The 16,679-nt window shown below is 37.0% G+C and overlaps 1 protein-coding gene across 1 annotated transcript in view; it reads right to left on the bottom strand.

Moving 5' to 3' along the window:
* The window catches only part of MCC (MCC regulator of Wnt signaling pathway), a 186,792-nt gene that overhangs the window by 155,010 nt on the left and 15,103 nt on the right, over nucleotides 1-16,679 (bottom strand). The window contains exons 2-3 of the mRNA XM_014258752.2: nucleotides 15,233-15,480; nucleotides 1,675-1,886 (exon numbers count right to left, since the gene is read on the bottom strand). Of these exons, the coding sequence (XP_014114227.1) occupies nucleotides 1,675-1,886; nucleotides 15,233-15,480 (460 nt within the window). The remainder of the gene's footprint in view (nucleotides 1-1,674; nucleotides 1,887-15,232; nucleotides 15,481-16,679) is intronic.

Below are 16,679 nucleotides of genomic sequence, written 5' to 3'. Positions count from 1 at the left end.
TTTCTTGCTGTCCTACCCTGACTCAGCCAAGAAACATGGGAATCTGTATTTTTTATAAGCTTCCTGCATTTTTATTTTTTAGATTTCTACGTGTCATAGCAGTGCAGTAGCCATTACACTGTGCATTCTAAGTAACACTGCACACTGTGGCTTCATATCATATCTCTGTAAATGTGTAACAGCACAAAACATCTGAACCATCATTGTACAACAGTTATACTTAAGTTATGTTTCTTGCCTTGATAATGACAGTATCACTCAAGGCAGGTCAGATGCTTTACCAGAGAAACATGATGTGTGTTGTTTCTTCTATCTCCTCTTAAAGGAGGTATTATATTGGATGGACATGATTATTCTTCTACATATCTACATATTCTCTGTTCTGACTTAAAATTGCTCTTATTTCCCCACAAGTAATGGAACATACAAACAAAGCTGCTAAATGGCCTATAATCCCTCAATTCCCCCATATTATTCTCTATATAATACCTGTGTGCCTGCCTGTTTTCTGCTCATTACAGTTCCCATATGCATCTGGCTAAGTACATGATTGAACCACAGCTCATCCTCTCTAGGAAAAATAGGACACAATTCCTTTAAGAAACTATCAAACTTTCTTAAATTCTTTTTCTTCTTAGGGAAGTTTTAATCTCTACATGTTTTTACTCTGCATATGGAAACAGGTCCTATATCAGCTCATGTTTAGGAACTTGGATAAAACAAGAAAGCTTTTGCAAGCATTGTCAAGATACTTTTCATTTTCTTTTTAAATAATGTGGCTTGAAGACATTGATATTCCTCTGTCGTCAGCAATCCCTTCCATTTTGAGTTGGACCAGACAACCTCCTGAGGTTTCCCTTACAGCTTGAATTATCTTACAATATCATGAACTAGGAATCTATTTCACCAAGGCCAAGCATGCCAACTGGCAGTAATTTTTTTAATTAGAACTTTTTCACTTTCATTTTAGTATCTTTTACTTCTACACCTAAGCTTCAGTGCAACATAAACCAGAAACATGCTACCAAATAAGTGGTCTTTTACAAGATGCATGGGTTAAAATTAAAACACAAACACAATCCCAATACAAATGAGGAAGAAGCAAGAACAGTGTCTTACTCCTTCAAAAGTGTCACCCAAATCACAATTCCACACTAGCCACTGTGAAGAAAATTCACCTTTCTTCAGTCAAAACCAGCACACACAGTTATGTGGGCTTTTTTAAATGCAGAATAATATTTGGAAAAATAGAAAAGCACACCAAGGACTTAAAGAAAGTACCAAATAATTTAGTGGCTAGTAATGAAATAACATATAAAGAATTCTGCTGCACAACACTTTAGAGCAATCTGACACACTTAATGTTAATTACGAGAACCTTTCTACCAACAAATCTTCTTCGGTTAAATTGTATCATTTGGGAACTTCAGGTTGACCACTCACAGATTCCTACCTTTTCTGGCACAACTTGGTTATCAAGCATTGGAAACACTATACACTACATTACTGCAAAAATCACTTTGGTTTTCTGATAAATAAAATAAAAATTGTTTCAATAAGCACTCTAAGACTGGAATAAATACGCTTCTTCAAAAACCAAACCAACCAAACAACAACAACAAAAAAATCATTCTACAAAACTTAAAAGCAGACTTAAATATAAAATGCACTTACAGTGTTGGCAAGCTCTAAGTAGCTTCCTCCAACTGAATTGCTAAAATTTGAGGCCTGAGCTAGAAGTCTTTGCAGAGCAGCTTGTTGAGTCACATTGCTTCCACCACAGTCCAGCACCTTTTGTAGCATAAAATAACTGTGGAGGTCTGGACTTTGAAGGTCTCTTGCTCCTGAATCATATTCCCAGCTTTCTCTGGCTCCTGATAAGGCACCTAAAATGCCGAAAACAAAAAACATTTTAGTATGGACTGTGTATAAAAATAAACACAGAATCTCTCAAGTTGGAAGGCACCCATGAGAATCACTGAGCTCAACTCTCTGCTCCTCACAGGACTGCCTGAACTTAAACCACAAGACCAAGGGCATCACACAGGTGCTCCTTGAATTCTGCCAGGCTTCCTGCTGCAACCACTTCCCTGGAGATCCTGTTCCAGTGAGCAGCCATCATTCCAGAGAGGAATGTTTCCCTAATATGTAGTCTGAACTTCCCCTGATTCAGCTTCATTCCCTTTCCTCATGTCCTGTCACTGCTCACCAGAAAGAGGAAATCAGTATCTCTAGGGTCACCTTTCAGCCTTCTCCAAGCTGAGCAAACCCAGTGACCTCAGCTGCTCCTTGAGATCTTTCACCATCTTGATATCCCTCCTCTGGACACACTTCCATTGTCTGATGCCTTTCACATACTGCGAAAATACCCAAAAATGCACACAGTACTCAAGGTGGGGCAGCAACAATGCAGTGCAGATTAGGACCACCACCTCCTTTGACTGGCTGATGATGCTGATACACCCCAGGACACAGCTCTTTTGGCTGCCAGGGCACACTGCTGACACAGGAATAACCCTGACCAACCATCATCCCAGAAAGAAAAAAAGCAAAACCTCCACCGCCACTTGCCCATCTTGCATGTGCTGATAATGTCAGGGAAAAAAAGCAGTAGAATTTCCAGTGCATAGGTGAATTACTAAATTACAAGACACAGAAGGAAAACTAAAAGCATTTGCATGTGTCACTTAGTACTCTGCAAAACCAGTGTAGTTTACAACAGCAAAGGACCACAAAATGAGTCCCAACAACTTATGTCAGATTGAAAAGCAGCAGAGATCAAAGAGCAAAAGAGCAAAACCTTAATTCCTTTAACTTTTTGTTTACTGAATGCCAACAAATAAGTGTATCTTTTAGCTGTATAGTTATCACTTTTTATGTTACCACTGCCTTTTTTATTATCTGAGGATTGCTTATTTCAATTCAAGTTTCAGACACATCAGTCACAAGGAGTTTAATTACAAATCAATGCAAGGATATGATCTTGTGGCAAGTGACAAACAGTGAAGGTTTCTGTAACATGAAGGTGCAGGATTCCTTTTTCTCCATGAACAATCCTACCAATTCCCATGCACAGAGATGGGCTTAAACCATAAAACAAGTAGAAGAAAAATTTCTAATTTTGGCAGTGATTACTTCATCCCTGGCTGCTTCTGATTCACTTACAAATGTTCCACTCCTATTAAAATCTTGTTGAGTTTTAGATTCAACCATTTTCTATGGCAAAACAATCCACAGCAGGCACAAGATTATTTAATTACCCTAGGCAGTACTATAAATTTCATCTATAGTATAATGAAGATTAGTAACAAATAAATGACTTGTCCAAGAATACACTCTGGTTAATAGAAAAGTCAGAATAGAATCCAGAGCTACAGACTAGATCAAAGCTCTAACTCAAACATGCAATCATCAAACTGTAAGCAGCTACCTGTAATGCCATCCTTATTATTTTGAAAGCTTTTCCCCTTTTTTGAGCTAGTTTTCTATCTCAAATATTAATCAGCATTCTAAGGGAGTGTTTACTAATCAGTGGTTATTACTTATTCAGTATATTACCAGGCAAAACCAATAAACTACATAATTAGTATTAGGAGAATGTCTTCCCCTCACCAAGAAAAGTTTGAGATACAAAAGTACAAGCGGAAAATCAGCCAGAAGGGCTGCAAGGCAGCAACTATCTACAGGTCAACACCCTAATACCCTGTAAAGCTGTTATGCATGAAAAGCAGACTTAGGAAACCTGGAACTGATTTCCCTGTCTTTCTGCAATGCAAATATTCTAATCTTGAAACATCTAAGTAGAAAATAACACATAATAATTACATTTTATACTAATATAATTACCATGATTCCTTACCACTGGTAGAGGGAGATTAATTAGAGAGGAATTCAATGACTTTTACACCAAGAGCATGCACCACTGTACTTCATCTAGCAACGTGCTGCAAGCTTTCAGTGAGATACTGGTACCAGCAATATTTTATACAGCAGGCAGGGCACTGCGTCTGTGCACAGCATTGGGTGTCTCTGCCCTCATGTGGCTACAGAACACCACAGAGCAAAAAAAATCAGCAGCTCACAGACCTGAAGCTACTGAAATGTCTCAGGTGTCCAAGGGAGGCAGAGGATTGGTTCTGCCACTTCCCAGGCCTGCCAAGAACATGGGAAACAGCCCTCTCTGGGCAAGCAGAGCCACAGAATTAAGGGAGCTGGTTGTATCATACAGATACACTTCTTTCCACAGAGCTAAATATGGCACATGGTTCTTCAGAGAACATGCACTACATTTCTATTACTCAAAATTCATTGTTCTGCAAAAGAGCTTCCATATTCATGCAATTAACAGCAGCAGCTCTGTTGAAGGACGCAAGCTACCTCCATATATTGCACCATCTGCTATCAGACTGAATACTCACCTGGCACAGAAGTCACCTGTCAGTTATCGATGGATCAGGAAACGGTGCGGTTTTATTACTGTATTATGACTGTATCTTTAACCCAAGTTTTCTTAAAAGTTCATGTAAATACTCATAATTTAAAACATACATACTAAAAATGGGAGATGACTGGAAGGCATTTCCAGTATTTTATTCTGGGCTTAACCCTAATCCCTTAATTTGCCTACTGTTTTCCCAATAGATTCCAGAACTCTGGCTGCTAAGATGTTGTCCTGGATCATGCACCTCTCAAATCTCAGCTTTGCAGGGCAGCTCTGGAATCAAAACTGATATTTCAGTTGTAACTGAAAATTCAACCAGGAATTAAGAGACAACTCTTATATCTTGCTGTAATTAACATACAATACCTTCTCTTACAATACTAATCATAAATAAGTAAACATTAGGTATGATGGCTGATAGCTGACCTGGTAACTAGGAACCTGTAGTTAACAAATACATGTTTAAGATTAGTCTTTGCAGAACAACATATATCCCATGGTAGCTTTTCCCTGTTCAGCTGCACTTCAAATAACAAGAAACATGAAATTTCTGTATTAAGTGAAACAAAATTATCATGAAAATTCCCAGGTAATAGGCATGCTGGGAAGTTGTTGTTACTACAATGATTAGACAGAAAGAAAACACAGATAAATAAATTAATTGCAGAATATTTGTGTTAGACAAGTAATATAAGAGCACATAATTGTTTTCAAATTATGTAAGTAACACTTTTAATTCCAGTGTAAGAAAGTCAAAACAACACTTTCTGGAGCAAATGAATACATAGCATATTAAAGAATAACAAAGGACAGTTTAGTTTGATGGCACATGAAAGATTCCATAATCACATAAAATTTCAGTTTGTGAATTGTACCTAAGGTGTTTAAAACAACTTTAATCAATTCATTTGACAAATGCCACTCTGAACAGTGTACCCTGCCCACCTGCACTGAGAAACCTTGCTATCTAAATCTTCCTTTATCACCTGCAAAGCTCTCTGGTCTGTGTTCTGGTACTGGTGCTCTGATCCTGCCACTCTGATCTGAAATAAAATGGCATTTCATCTTACGATCAGCAGTTACCTTCTGCCCAGAAGGCTTGTATTCTACAACAAAGAAACACATGCCTACCAAAAATACAAGATTGCCCATACAGCCAGAATTTTGGTTCAGTAATGGCTAATTTTACCAGGCTATGCTGGTGAACCAAGCATTATGTGATTTCTTCACTGCTCACAGAGTAGAAAAGATAAACCACCAGGATGGTAGGACACTGAAGATATATTTGTTTCTGAAAGCACCTGAGGTATCAGGAAAAGGGAGTCTCTGTAAAACTAGCCCTGCAGCAAGTTCCTAAACTAGTCTGGCTTATGAATGGCAAAAATAAAGACAGCTGTTAATGTAAGTGCACAACCAGCTCCTTGGTCACACAGCTTCACCTCACTCAAGGAGAATCTGATCAGTTTTCCATGAGTTAGCCATGACATTTAGCTACTTAAACTTACATGCATTATACTAGCAGAAGAATGGCTATTTTTCAGCATATTTTTTTTAGTTCATCTTTCATTCAACAGCTAAATTGTGATAACCTACCACATAGAATTGGAAATTTGAATTATTATTATTATTCAGTGAAGTCAACAGGTAGATTTGTGAAAAGCACTAGCCATTTCAAAGCTCCCTGCCAACTTCAGTACAATAATAGCTTTGGAGGTAAGTGCACTTTATGAAGGGGGGAATGTACAAAATTAACAAAGAATGGTCATTTTGCACTTGTTAGTCAAGTCAAGGCCTTGAGAAGTACAAAAAATGGGGGCTGTGCAGGAAGCCAAGAAGAATGAGAGTAAATATTTGGACATTCAGACAATTCAAGTCCCCCAAGCTGATGCAAATATTACAAAACCAAAATGCACTTTAAAGAAAATCTAGAAACTAAATAGAGCTCCAGTTGCTCAAGCAACATACCAAATTAAAACAACTAAAAATAATCTATGTTCTGTAGAGGGATCAACTTTATACTATTCCAACCTGATTAGGAAAGTGAAAATAATGGTTGTATTTGGAGCTTATCACAACTATTTCCATTGTTTTCTACGAAACACTTCCATACAGGAATCAAAGGCCAAAGGTTCTGGCTTCAGCTGGCAGCCTAACAGCTAATGTAACTCTTTCCTATTCAACAGGAATCACTCTTTAAAACTTACTTATTATTTTATCAGATAATAAAACAATATGAATGATACCGATGAATGGCACAGCAGCGAGTGATGATGATAACTGATCCTCACATGCACAGCTGGATGAGAATGTTTATTAAATACAGAAAGCTATCTGCACATCCATTAGAAGTTCTAGAAAAATTGGGGGGGGGGGGGAGAGAATGTATTCTCAACTCAGCATTCAGTCCTAGATACTTCACATTCAAATCTTTTGCAACACTTGTCCAGTGACTGAGAAGGAAATAATTGCTGTGGGCAAAGCAGTTATGGGAAATGAGGAATCTCAAGGCAAGGGTCTGTGGGATCACAGTCTAATTTTATTTGCTCCCACCATACCTTTTTTCTGGCTTGATGAACACTGCACACAACATACAATGACAGGCTGTGTTATTGCAGTCCTTCTTTTGTTAGTCTTCGAAGTGAGGATAACAAGATCTGAGGAAGGAAGCCACAGCTACACTCCACCCTGATTAACACAACTCACTCATGGGAGAAATCTCTTTTGTGAAATTAGATCTAAGAAGAAAATTGAACCACACTGATAATTTCTGCTCTAAAAGACTGCTGTCATCTCACATGTCATCTTCCTTCTGCTCCTGAACTACAAGTTCACATATTGGCACTTTCTACTGCTGTATTTCTCAAAATCATCAGAAAACCTCAACTATATTTCAGGTTCAGTGACGTATCCCCAACATTGGTACATTTAAAATTCAGGAATTCTCCAATTTTTGTGCTGCCCAACTCACTACAGAGTATCATTATAGCATACATTTCAGAAATACTTAAATGCACATTAAAGAAATTTGAACAATCTGCAACATAACCCACACTCTTACCAGAGTAATACTATCTTTTTTTGAGGCCTCTGGATTTTAATTTTTTACATTCCATGATGTTGTAGTTGATAGCTTGAAATGTATCTTTTCCCCTCTTTTAGTTGTGATTTCTGTCCCCCCGCTTCTCTTCTCCATCATGCTGCTTACCTTCTCTAAAGCATCCCTGGCTTCTGGAGTCAGAGTCCTTGGAGCACCATATTTTTTTCTAAGCAGATTTTTATAACTTATAAAAACTATGTCAAATCTTAAGAAAAATAAATCAAACGGCTACATGAAAATTAGGATAGATAAGTAAATAAACGTGCCAAGAGCAAAACCATAGACAAGGTAATTCATAAAGCTTTGAGAAAGTAAAACACAGAAACATATCTAGTTAAAGAAGTTTTTCTCATTACAACTTCCCAATTATTTAACACAGCGTTTGGATGAAGAAGCTGTGTTTGTTAAACCAGTAGTCCAAATCATATATATTAACAAATGTTTGTGGAATTTTCATCAATTTACCTTCTTCAGATTTATTTCAATTATTGGAGAAATGAATCTGTGTAAACTACCATGCTTTCAGTACTTGCCAGCAGACTGGCATTGGCCATATAGAAAACAGTGACACAGAAAACAAAAAATAAAAAACCACTATCCATAACACCTTCATACGCCTGTCCTTGATTCTGAAATTCTTCAAGATTATTCTTGAGACCAGACAACCATTTGCTCTATTCAGATATAAGAAACAGAATGTGGATAGGCCTCCCAACAGCCTAGAAACCAAGGTCTCCTAGTACCCAGTATTGTTTAAGCACCTAAACTAAATTTTGCCAGAATGCTGCTAATGACTGCATTGTACTCAGGAACTCAATCTAGGATTTAATTTGGAATATCTATTAAGGCAGAAAATAATCTTTTTTTCCTCTTAATAATAAATTAATTAATTGAATTAATAACCTCTATTTAAGAGGGGAGTATATAATACATAGGAAAAAGGGTACATAAAACCTGAAGTCATACAGAAGCTAAAGGAAATTCCAACACATCTTCTAAGTACCATATTTGTACTGTATGCACTGTACTTCTAAAAAATGTTGGCTTCCCTTACATGGAAATTTACATGAGAATAATCAGCTTCCTCCCTGATTATTTCACTCAAGACAGCCTCACTTTAGATCTGATTTGAATACATATGTACCCAAGCAAACAAATGAAATACCCAGAGTTTGCTGCCTGTCACTTTAATTTTATTCCTGTTTCATGAATCATGGTATGTCAGAGCCACGTTAGAAGCCGGGAGGTGAAGAGCACATCACATAAATCAGGAGAGATAAAGCAAGAATGTGCTGAGAGGCAACCCTTGATTTACCACAACTGAAGTGTAGGATGTGTGACAGTGCTCATCTTGAGCCAAATGAAGCATGCCTTCTATGAAAATCCCAGCTGCAGCCTTTTGGTTTCTCAAGCTGATCACAGTTTGCATGGAAAGCATAAACTGGGACAAAACTGAGGAAGCTATGTTGTAATCCAGTTCCAAATGATATGGCAAACCCAAATGACCGCTCTATGTGTTACCACTGGAGCTGACCAGGAGGCACAGAGAGCAGTGCCCTGAAATAAGCCTGACCTGTGGTGCTCGGCAGAGCTGGTCTGGGCCAGCCCTTCCATCAATGCTGGGTAGCAGCAGCTCTCAGGAACAGCAATTTTCTGTTTCCCCCAATTCTACCCACTCAGCTGTCTGTCCTTCCCCTTTCCTCTCAAAATTTTAAGGTTTTTGGTAATTTTAAGGGCACTTGGTAGCAGTCTTGAAGTGTCAAATGCACTGAATTCCTGTAACTTTCATGGAAGGCACAAAGGTGACTGACTTAGTGCTTCTATTGAGGAAGGTAACATAGTGCAATGCAATGCTCAACCTTGACCAGACAAACTAGGGGTTACAAAAAAAAAAAAAGCTATAAATCCCTGCAAACACATGGAAGGAAGGAAACTTCAGGAACGCAAAAAGAGTTTGTTCCTCATACAATGGAAGGGCAGGCCATGGTGAACGCTAAAGACTTGTATGTGCTCAGAGACTCAGGTTCTGTAGCCAGGGTTAGAGGGAGGGAAGCCACGTGTATCTGAGCAAGTGCAGTTATCTCTAATTCAAAGTCCCTGGGCTGAAATTTAATATGCAAATATTGCTGTATAATCACTCAGTCCCTACTATCTTCTCTAATCATTTTCTTCTCACCCTGCTAAGGGACAAAATTACTATTTGAGAATAAAGTCTGGTCTGATACAAATTAGCTGTTCTTACATTTTACAAATATTCACACCAGAAGAAAGATTCAACCAAGTTTGTTTTTCTATTAGACACCAGAGATCCCTGCAGGGATCACTTCTATTCTGTATAGATTCACTGATGTTTAATGCATACTATATATTATGATTTTAGTAAGATTGATCAAGTGTTAATTATAAACCTCTGGAAATTCAGGTTAATTTGTAAGGATGCTCACAGAACTAAAACTCTCTGTTTCTTTTTTTTAAAAAAATTACCTATATTTTGCTACTTTACACAAAGGCAGTGGTATCAAAAGATTATGTAAACGCAATAAACTAAACCACTTACCATTAACAGGAGTTTGTATGTAATTGAATTTGGCCTAGCAGAAACTCAAAGCCTTTCTATTTAAACATATCTAAGGGTGAAACTGCTCATAAATCTCAAGAAAATCTGCAGCATGCCTTTGAGTCCATATGAGCTCCACAGTTTTTAATTAAATACAGCATAAATAAATGTAATCACTGCATCAGTTTATCAAGAGCAATTTATTTGCAGTAAGATAAAACATGGAATTAATGTAAAGCAAAAATAATGATTTTTCAGCCCCACTGGTCTGCCTCCCATTTACCCATAAGTTTAATTTAAGGCTGAATTCCTGCCATTCCTTCGATTATTTCTCATGCTTGATCCACTATGCAAATAAATTATCATAAGTTTTCAGGGGATTTATTCTCAGTAAAGAAAAGGGAGTTGGCTATGAATTAATTACTAACCTACCGCCAAAAACTTGTAAAGAACTCTTGCATTCACAACTGTTCATCTAGAATCAGATCAATAAATACATGCAGTTACAGGAAACTAAGAATTTACTAATAAATACTGCCATTTCTTGTTCATCCTCCAAGTCAATGGGTGCTAGAAATAGGCTATATTTTATCAAGGGGAAAAAACAGCAATTTGCTCCTTGTAAAGAGCTAGAAAAATCTATACAATGCATAATATAAGTAATTCTAATGCTAGCTTTTGTAAAAAACATATAAAGCTATACAACACTGAAAAAGCTAACCAAAGCCGCAATTGTTCAGGCAACTCCCTGCTTTAAATATTAGAGGTGTAGTTCTGCTGTGTTAAAGTATTCATGTGCCAAGCAATCCACCTTCACCACTCACTACATTATTCACACAGATTTACTGTACCCATCCTGGCCCTCACTCTCCCCAGCTGGACACAGGATTTGATCAGCATCTGACATTCTTCCTGCACTGCCTACTGAAATGATACAATAAAGAGCCAGGTCACATATGGTGACTCTACAACACTTTCAGAAGTTATTTTATTAATTTTCATTTTTGTATTGTATTTTAAAATGCAAGCACATTAACAGAGTTTACATTCCATTTCACTTACAGAAAAATAACTAGTTATTCCTTGCAAATTATTGTTAAAACTCCTGCTGACATTAATAGTGTAGGGTAAGAACTATAACACATTATAGTAGCTTTGAATTGCTGATTAATAAACATCACAAAGCCTATTTCTAGTAACTTAGAAAACTTCCTTTTTTGTGCACTTCAATAAAACATGAAGCTTTTAAATCTGTAAATTAATTTGCTCATCAGGATGGTAGATATGGGTGCAGGTTTGGCTTACTGAGGACATACATGAGTGAGTATTAACAAACCCGAGTCCTGTACCTTGATTAAAATAGTCAACCAATTTCCTCACTTCTGCATCCCACCTGGAAACACAGGTGTGAACATTCACTGGGCAAAATTATTCAAATAACCTTATCAATGATAAAAAAGATGGATGAGATGAAGCTCAGTAGTAAATTAGATGCAATTACTTCTTGCAACTTTTTTTCAAGTTATTTTCTTCATAATGAAAAGCAAAACTTATAGGCAGCAAAAGTAATGTTATATTTAGATAAAAGGTTTTGCTTTTTTTTTAAGAATTTGGAATAGTTCCAAGAAAAGACAAAACAAATTGCTGTCTGACTGGTAATCTGTGCAGAATTACACATAAACATGCAGTGTAAAAACATGCATGTCAGAGGCTGGATTCCTTTGTTTCAGATCATCAGGACCCCTGCTACTCAATACCAATCAAACGAGTTTTGAAATTGTGTCATTTATGTGCCCCACGTTAACATGTGATACCAGCTTTAAATATTATGAGCAGCTCATACACTATTTAGAAATTAGTCTTGGAAAAAAAAAGGCCTGCAAACTATCTTTGAAAACAAAGTTTAATAAAAAATGTTTTGACCAGAAAAAAAAAGGTAACACAAAAAAAAGAACACCTACCAAGCTCACATTTGGATTTGTACATGATGTCTCTTGTCTCAAGCAATGCTTAGAATGCAACAGCGAAGACTCAATAATAACATAATCAATCATTTGATCACTAATGAGTACACAAGTGAGCCCTTAAAGACATGAAAGGCACAGAAAGCTGCAGATCGTAATTCAAGCTTCACTGCAAGTGTAATTCTTCAGCCATCATTATGTTCATTCTGCAGGCTGAGTCTGTATCATAGAAATATACCGTGGTGCTGTTTCCTTGACTCTTTGAAAAGAAAGCTATGTAGAACATTTTGAACAGTGCTGCCACAATGTTTTTCTTTTACAACCAAATAAAAAACAGTTTCATCCTAAATGCTCATTTTTAGTATTTCCTCCCATCCCTTCTGGGGGCAGGGAGCATCTCTGTATGTTCTCTAAGAATTCTTGCAAGAGTCAAGGCAGGACTAGGACAAATCCCATAATTCCCCATAGCTCTAGAAGTACGGGACAGTAAGATGGTAACACTTGATCAGGAGAGCAAAATATATCAAGTCAGGAAATTCAAATGTCTTCTGGACTAAACTTTTGGGAAAAAAAATAGGAAAAGAAAAATGGGTGCACTCATCAACTTTAAAAATGCATAAAATTATTCTTGTAAAACTAACAGCAACTGGGGAATAGGGGAAAAAAGCAGTTGCTATTGAATTCTATACACTAATAAGTTTGGAAACTCTTCTATGAATACTTTTTGGCTGCAATTAGTAAGATTTCTTTGTGGGATTATACTGGCCTTTCTCTTATAAAGTTTAGGAGCTGTCTTTCACTTCTGATTATTACAAATAACAATTACTATTGGTTTGTCTAAGAAATATTTTAAACCCCAGAAATCTGGTCAGCAAACAGGGAAACTTTGTATAGACATCTGAGGGCAGAACAACTCCGTTTTGCAGAAAAATACAACTGTGTCAGCACCAAAAAAGCAGGCAATGGAAGATCATTGTATGATCAAGGGAACACACAATATCCTTTAAAAGAAAAAAAAAAAAAAGCAAGCACAATCTTGGCTTTGAAATATTGTCTGACAGCTCCAGAAAGAGATTCACAGGTTGGAAATCAATTTAGCACAGGCTTATGAAGATTTCAATACAGAAAGTGATGGGAGAAATGGGCATAGAAACTACAGAGTTTTGCAATTCAAAAATATGTATGAAAGTAGGATAAACAAAAGAAATGCTAACAAAGAACTACCTCAATAACAAAATATGAGTGTGAAACCGTAAAATATGAGATGGAAGACAGAGCTATGAAACAGATTTGCTATGCTGAGAAGCCAAAATGAAAAGCCAAGGAGCATGAGATGATGGGATAAGGGAGTAGTACAGTCCATCTAAAAAGCTAAAAGATAAGGAGTTCACCAAGTATACAAAGTAAACAAGGAAAATTTGAATTTCTGAGATGACTAGGAAAAAACACGTGTCAAGTGACTAGAAGACAGAACATGCTAACGCCATACCTCCAAAGCAAATTAATAGACAGACCAAGCCACCAAAACCAACATATGCCCAGTTTTACTTTTAAGAAGTTGACTACTGACAAGATAAAGACAGGTGTGACTGATCAGTAAAGTGCTACTATGAGAGCAGGATCAGAGATGGGCCAGGGTGATGTGCCCATGAAGCTCAGGAAAGGATGTGGGCTGGGACTGATCACAGCTGTTGCAAAAAAGCTGGTTTGATCTCAACACCAAGAGGACCTAAATGTAGGTTTTGCTTTAAATAAAATATAAACAGCTGAGAGAATCAATTGGTGCTGTGCTTCTCCCCAAGTTCAGTAAGAGTGTGAATGTCTCCTTGAGTTAGCCAGGCCAGTGTGGTTACTTGTATACACAGCTCAGCCACACTGGTATTGTGATTGAGCTGTGCCCTGCAATTGCTCTCTCCTGCTATGTGTGACTTATATCTATATTGTATTTTCAGTATGCTTTGCACCATGCTGCTAAAATAATTACTTTCAAATAAATAAATAAATCAATCTGATGTTAAACATTACACGAGACAACAGGCCAATAACATGAGAAGCTGGAATAACACAACTCTCCAGATGTATGAAGCACATCCAACAGTAAAAAATATTCCCAACTTAATTTAAGACACTTGAAAGAAACAGTATTGGGAAGACCAATCAAGATTTCTTGTTTAAAAAGTGTTTTAAAACGTCTAGGCTCATATAGCCTAAAGAAAAGGTTAAGGAGACATAGCTCCAACTAAACGCCATTAGAGGCTGATGGTGTATTTGTGAAGCATGGACACAGGTCAGTTCCACATCATCAGCCAGCAGTTGTGCTTAGCCAGCACTGTACCTGTTTTAGGGAGCTGGGGAATGGACAGCATCTTCAGCTTTTTCCACAAGACACCACACTTTGCCATTTTTGACCCCAGAAACTGTGTCCTTTAGCCTCTTCCATTTTTTACAGGGTGAAAGGAAGCATTCTGCAGGTGTTAACAATTCTGACCTAATGCTAACTGATCACAATGCCATCAAGGACTAGGCTCAATGACACAGATAATCCCTTCCTACATCCCATTTTTCTGTGGATGGAATAGAGCCCTTTTTTGTTTGTTGATTTGCGTTTTTTTGTGGGGGTCTGTGCTTGTTTTTGTTGGTGGTGGTTTATTTTGGTTTGGTTGGTTCTGGTCTTCATTTTGGGTTTTTTTTGGTTGGTTTTTAGTCAGATGGAGGAGTATTTTTGTATTCCCTAAACCATAAGGCTCTTCCAACATTCAGATCTCCCAATAAGTGAAACGTAGGAGCTAAGAAACAGCTCCTACAGCATATTATAACTAGAGCCAAGATAAGGTTTCTCCTCATTTTTCAGTTTTACCTACATGCCTGGGATTTACACAGAGAACACAGAACTCCCTGGATCTTCAGTTACCAGCTCTTGTCCTTCCAGGAAGTCTGTTCTCTTGCGCCGTTTGCATTTTTAGAAGAGGATGCTCTGCACACATTCTAGTTTACATTCTGATGACAAGTCTTCATCTGTTAAAACAGCCCTCTAGCACATGATGAAATTATGCCAAGGCAGATTCACAAAGCCCTTCAGGAGCAACCCTAATGCCAGTAAAATCAGTAAGAAACACCCCAAAGTTTACCTTTTGTTAAATTACACCAACAGGACATTTAAAAGTCATACCTACCTAAACTGTTATTGCTGCTAGTTGGCCAGGAAGCTACTCTATCCCTTAACTTTTTCTTTTTACAAGAGTCATCTGATTTCACAGAAAGCTCCACTTCCTCCTTCTTGATTTCCTGTACCAGTTCCATGTGGCACTGATTAAAATCCTGGAAGGAAATTTTTCCATTTTCATCTGCTCCCAGCTGGTGCATGATCTCTGCAACAGACGCCTCCATATTCAGCTGGCGGCACACCATCAGCAAGTCATTCCTAAAGATATTTTTAGAGGGAAGATGGGGGCAGGGGAAGATTGGAAAAGTGGGAATAGAGAAAACAAAAAAACAGCAACTTAGTTTGGAAGAAAAGGAATACTAGCCCTGTCTAATCTGGATGTGCATTAATGCACAGGCATTTAAAACCAATATGCCAGCTACTGAAGGAAACAAAATCTTGAAACAATTTCTCCAGCATCTGAATGATGACAGATGCATATTTATCAAATGACAAATAATCACATTCTAAATAAAATGTGGGCAAACCAATTCAGCCAGATCTGAAAAAACAGATGCTCTACACTATCAAAATCTTCTGGGTGCCCCATTCTCTATGACTAGGAAAAGAAACCTTTTTAAAAATTACCACTACTTTGCTACCCTCACAGTTCACTGCTTCTTTTCTGCCATTCTTTTTTTAAACCATTTTTGAATTGGATTGCATAGTGCTACCATACCAATTTATACCACAAATAGCATGAGTATTTCTATGTTTTAGCTTCTTTTAGTAAGTTTAAAAGCATACCGCTTATTTCTGTGTTGTACAAAATCTTTCCATAGAAGGAAGGCAAAGGAAATTTGTAATATTACTATTATGTGAATTATTAGCAGATTTAGTAGTAGTATTATTATTTCATTACTTGTATCAGGGCATCATTCAGAAGGTTTCTATGAAAACATGATACACGGAAATATTCAAAGTTCAAGCATGAACAGTTTCACTGAAGTCATTTATTACCAGAATCAAGGCCCATTCTATTCTACAGAAAGAAGTTGTAATTTGGGTGGAGCTCTGTAAATCTCTTCTATGCAGGAATTCCAGAGCTGCAGAAACACAATTCTTGTCAGAGTTGTATAAAATATAATTTTAATAATATAATAAAATAAATTAATATAATTAAAATTGTATAATAATGATTGTAGTAACAAAAGCAATAGTAATGATGAAAATTATTATAATAATGACAATAATAATGATGAAGATAATAATAATAATAATGACAATAACAACATGACCATGTAGTTCAAAAACAAACAAAACCTCAATAAAAATAACAGAAAGCAACCAAATCTCTACTTATGACAAGAAATAACTTTACTACAGAAGAATTAATGACATAGGCCAAATACAAGTTATTATTACTTGCAGTTCAATTTTTGCTCAGAGTTTTGCTCTTAGATTTGAATCTGATCAAT

The sequence above is a fragment of the Pseudopodoces humilis genome, chromosome 4, assembly GCF_049639895.1.
Source record: "Pseudopodoces humilis isolate 2021_Gansu_Grassland_sample_001 chromosome 4, ASM4963989v1, whole genome shotgun sequence".
NCBI classification, from domain to species: Eukaryota; Metazoa; Chordata; class Aves; order Passeriformes; family Paridae; genus Pseudopodoces; species Pseudopodoces humilis.
Note: the sequence above shows the minus strand (reverse complement) of the source record. Positions and strands in the feature narration are given on the sequence as shown.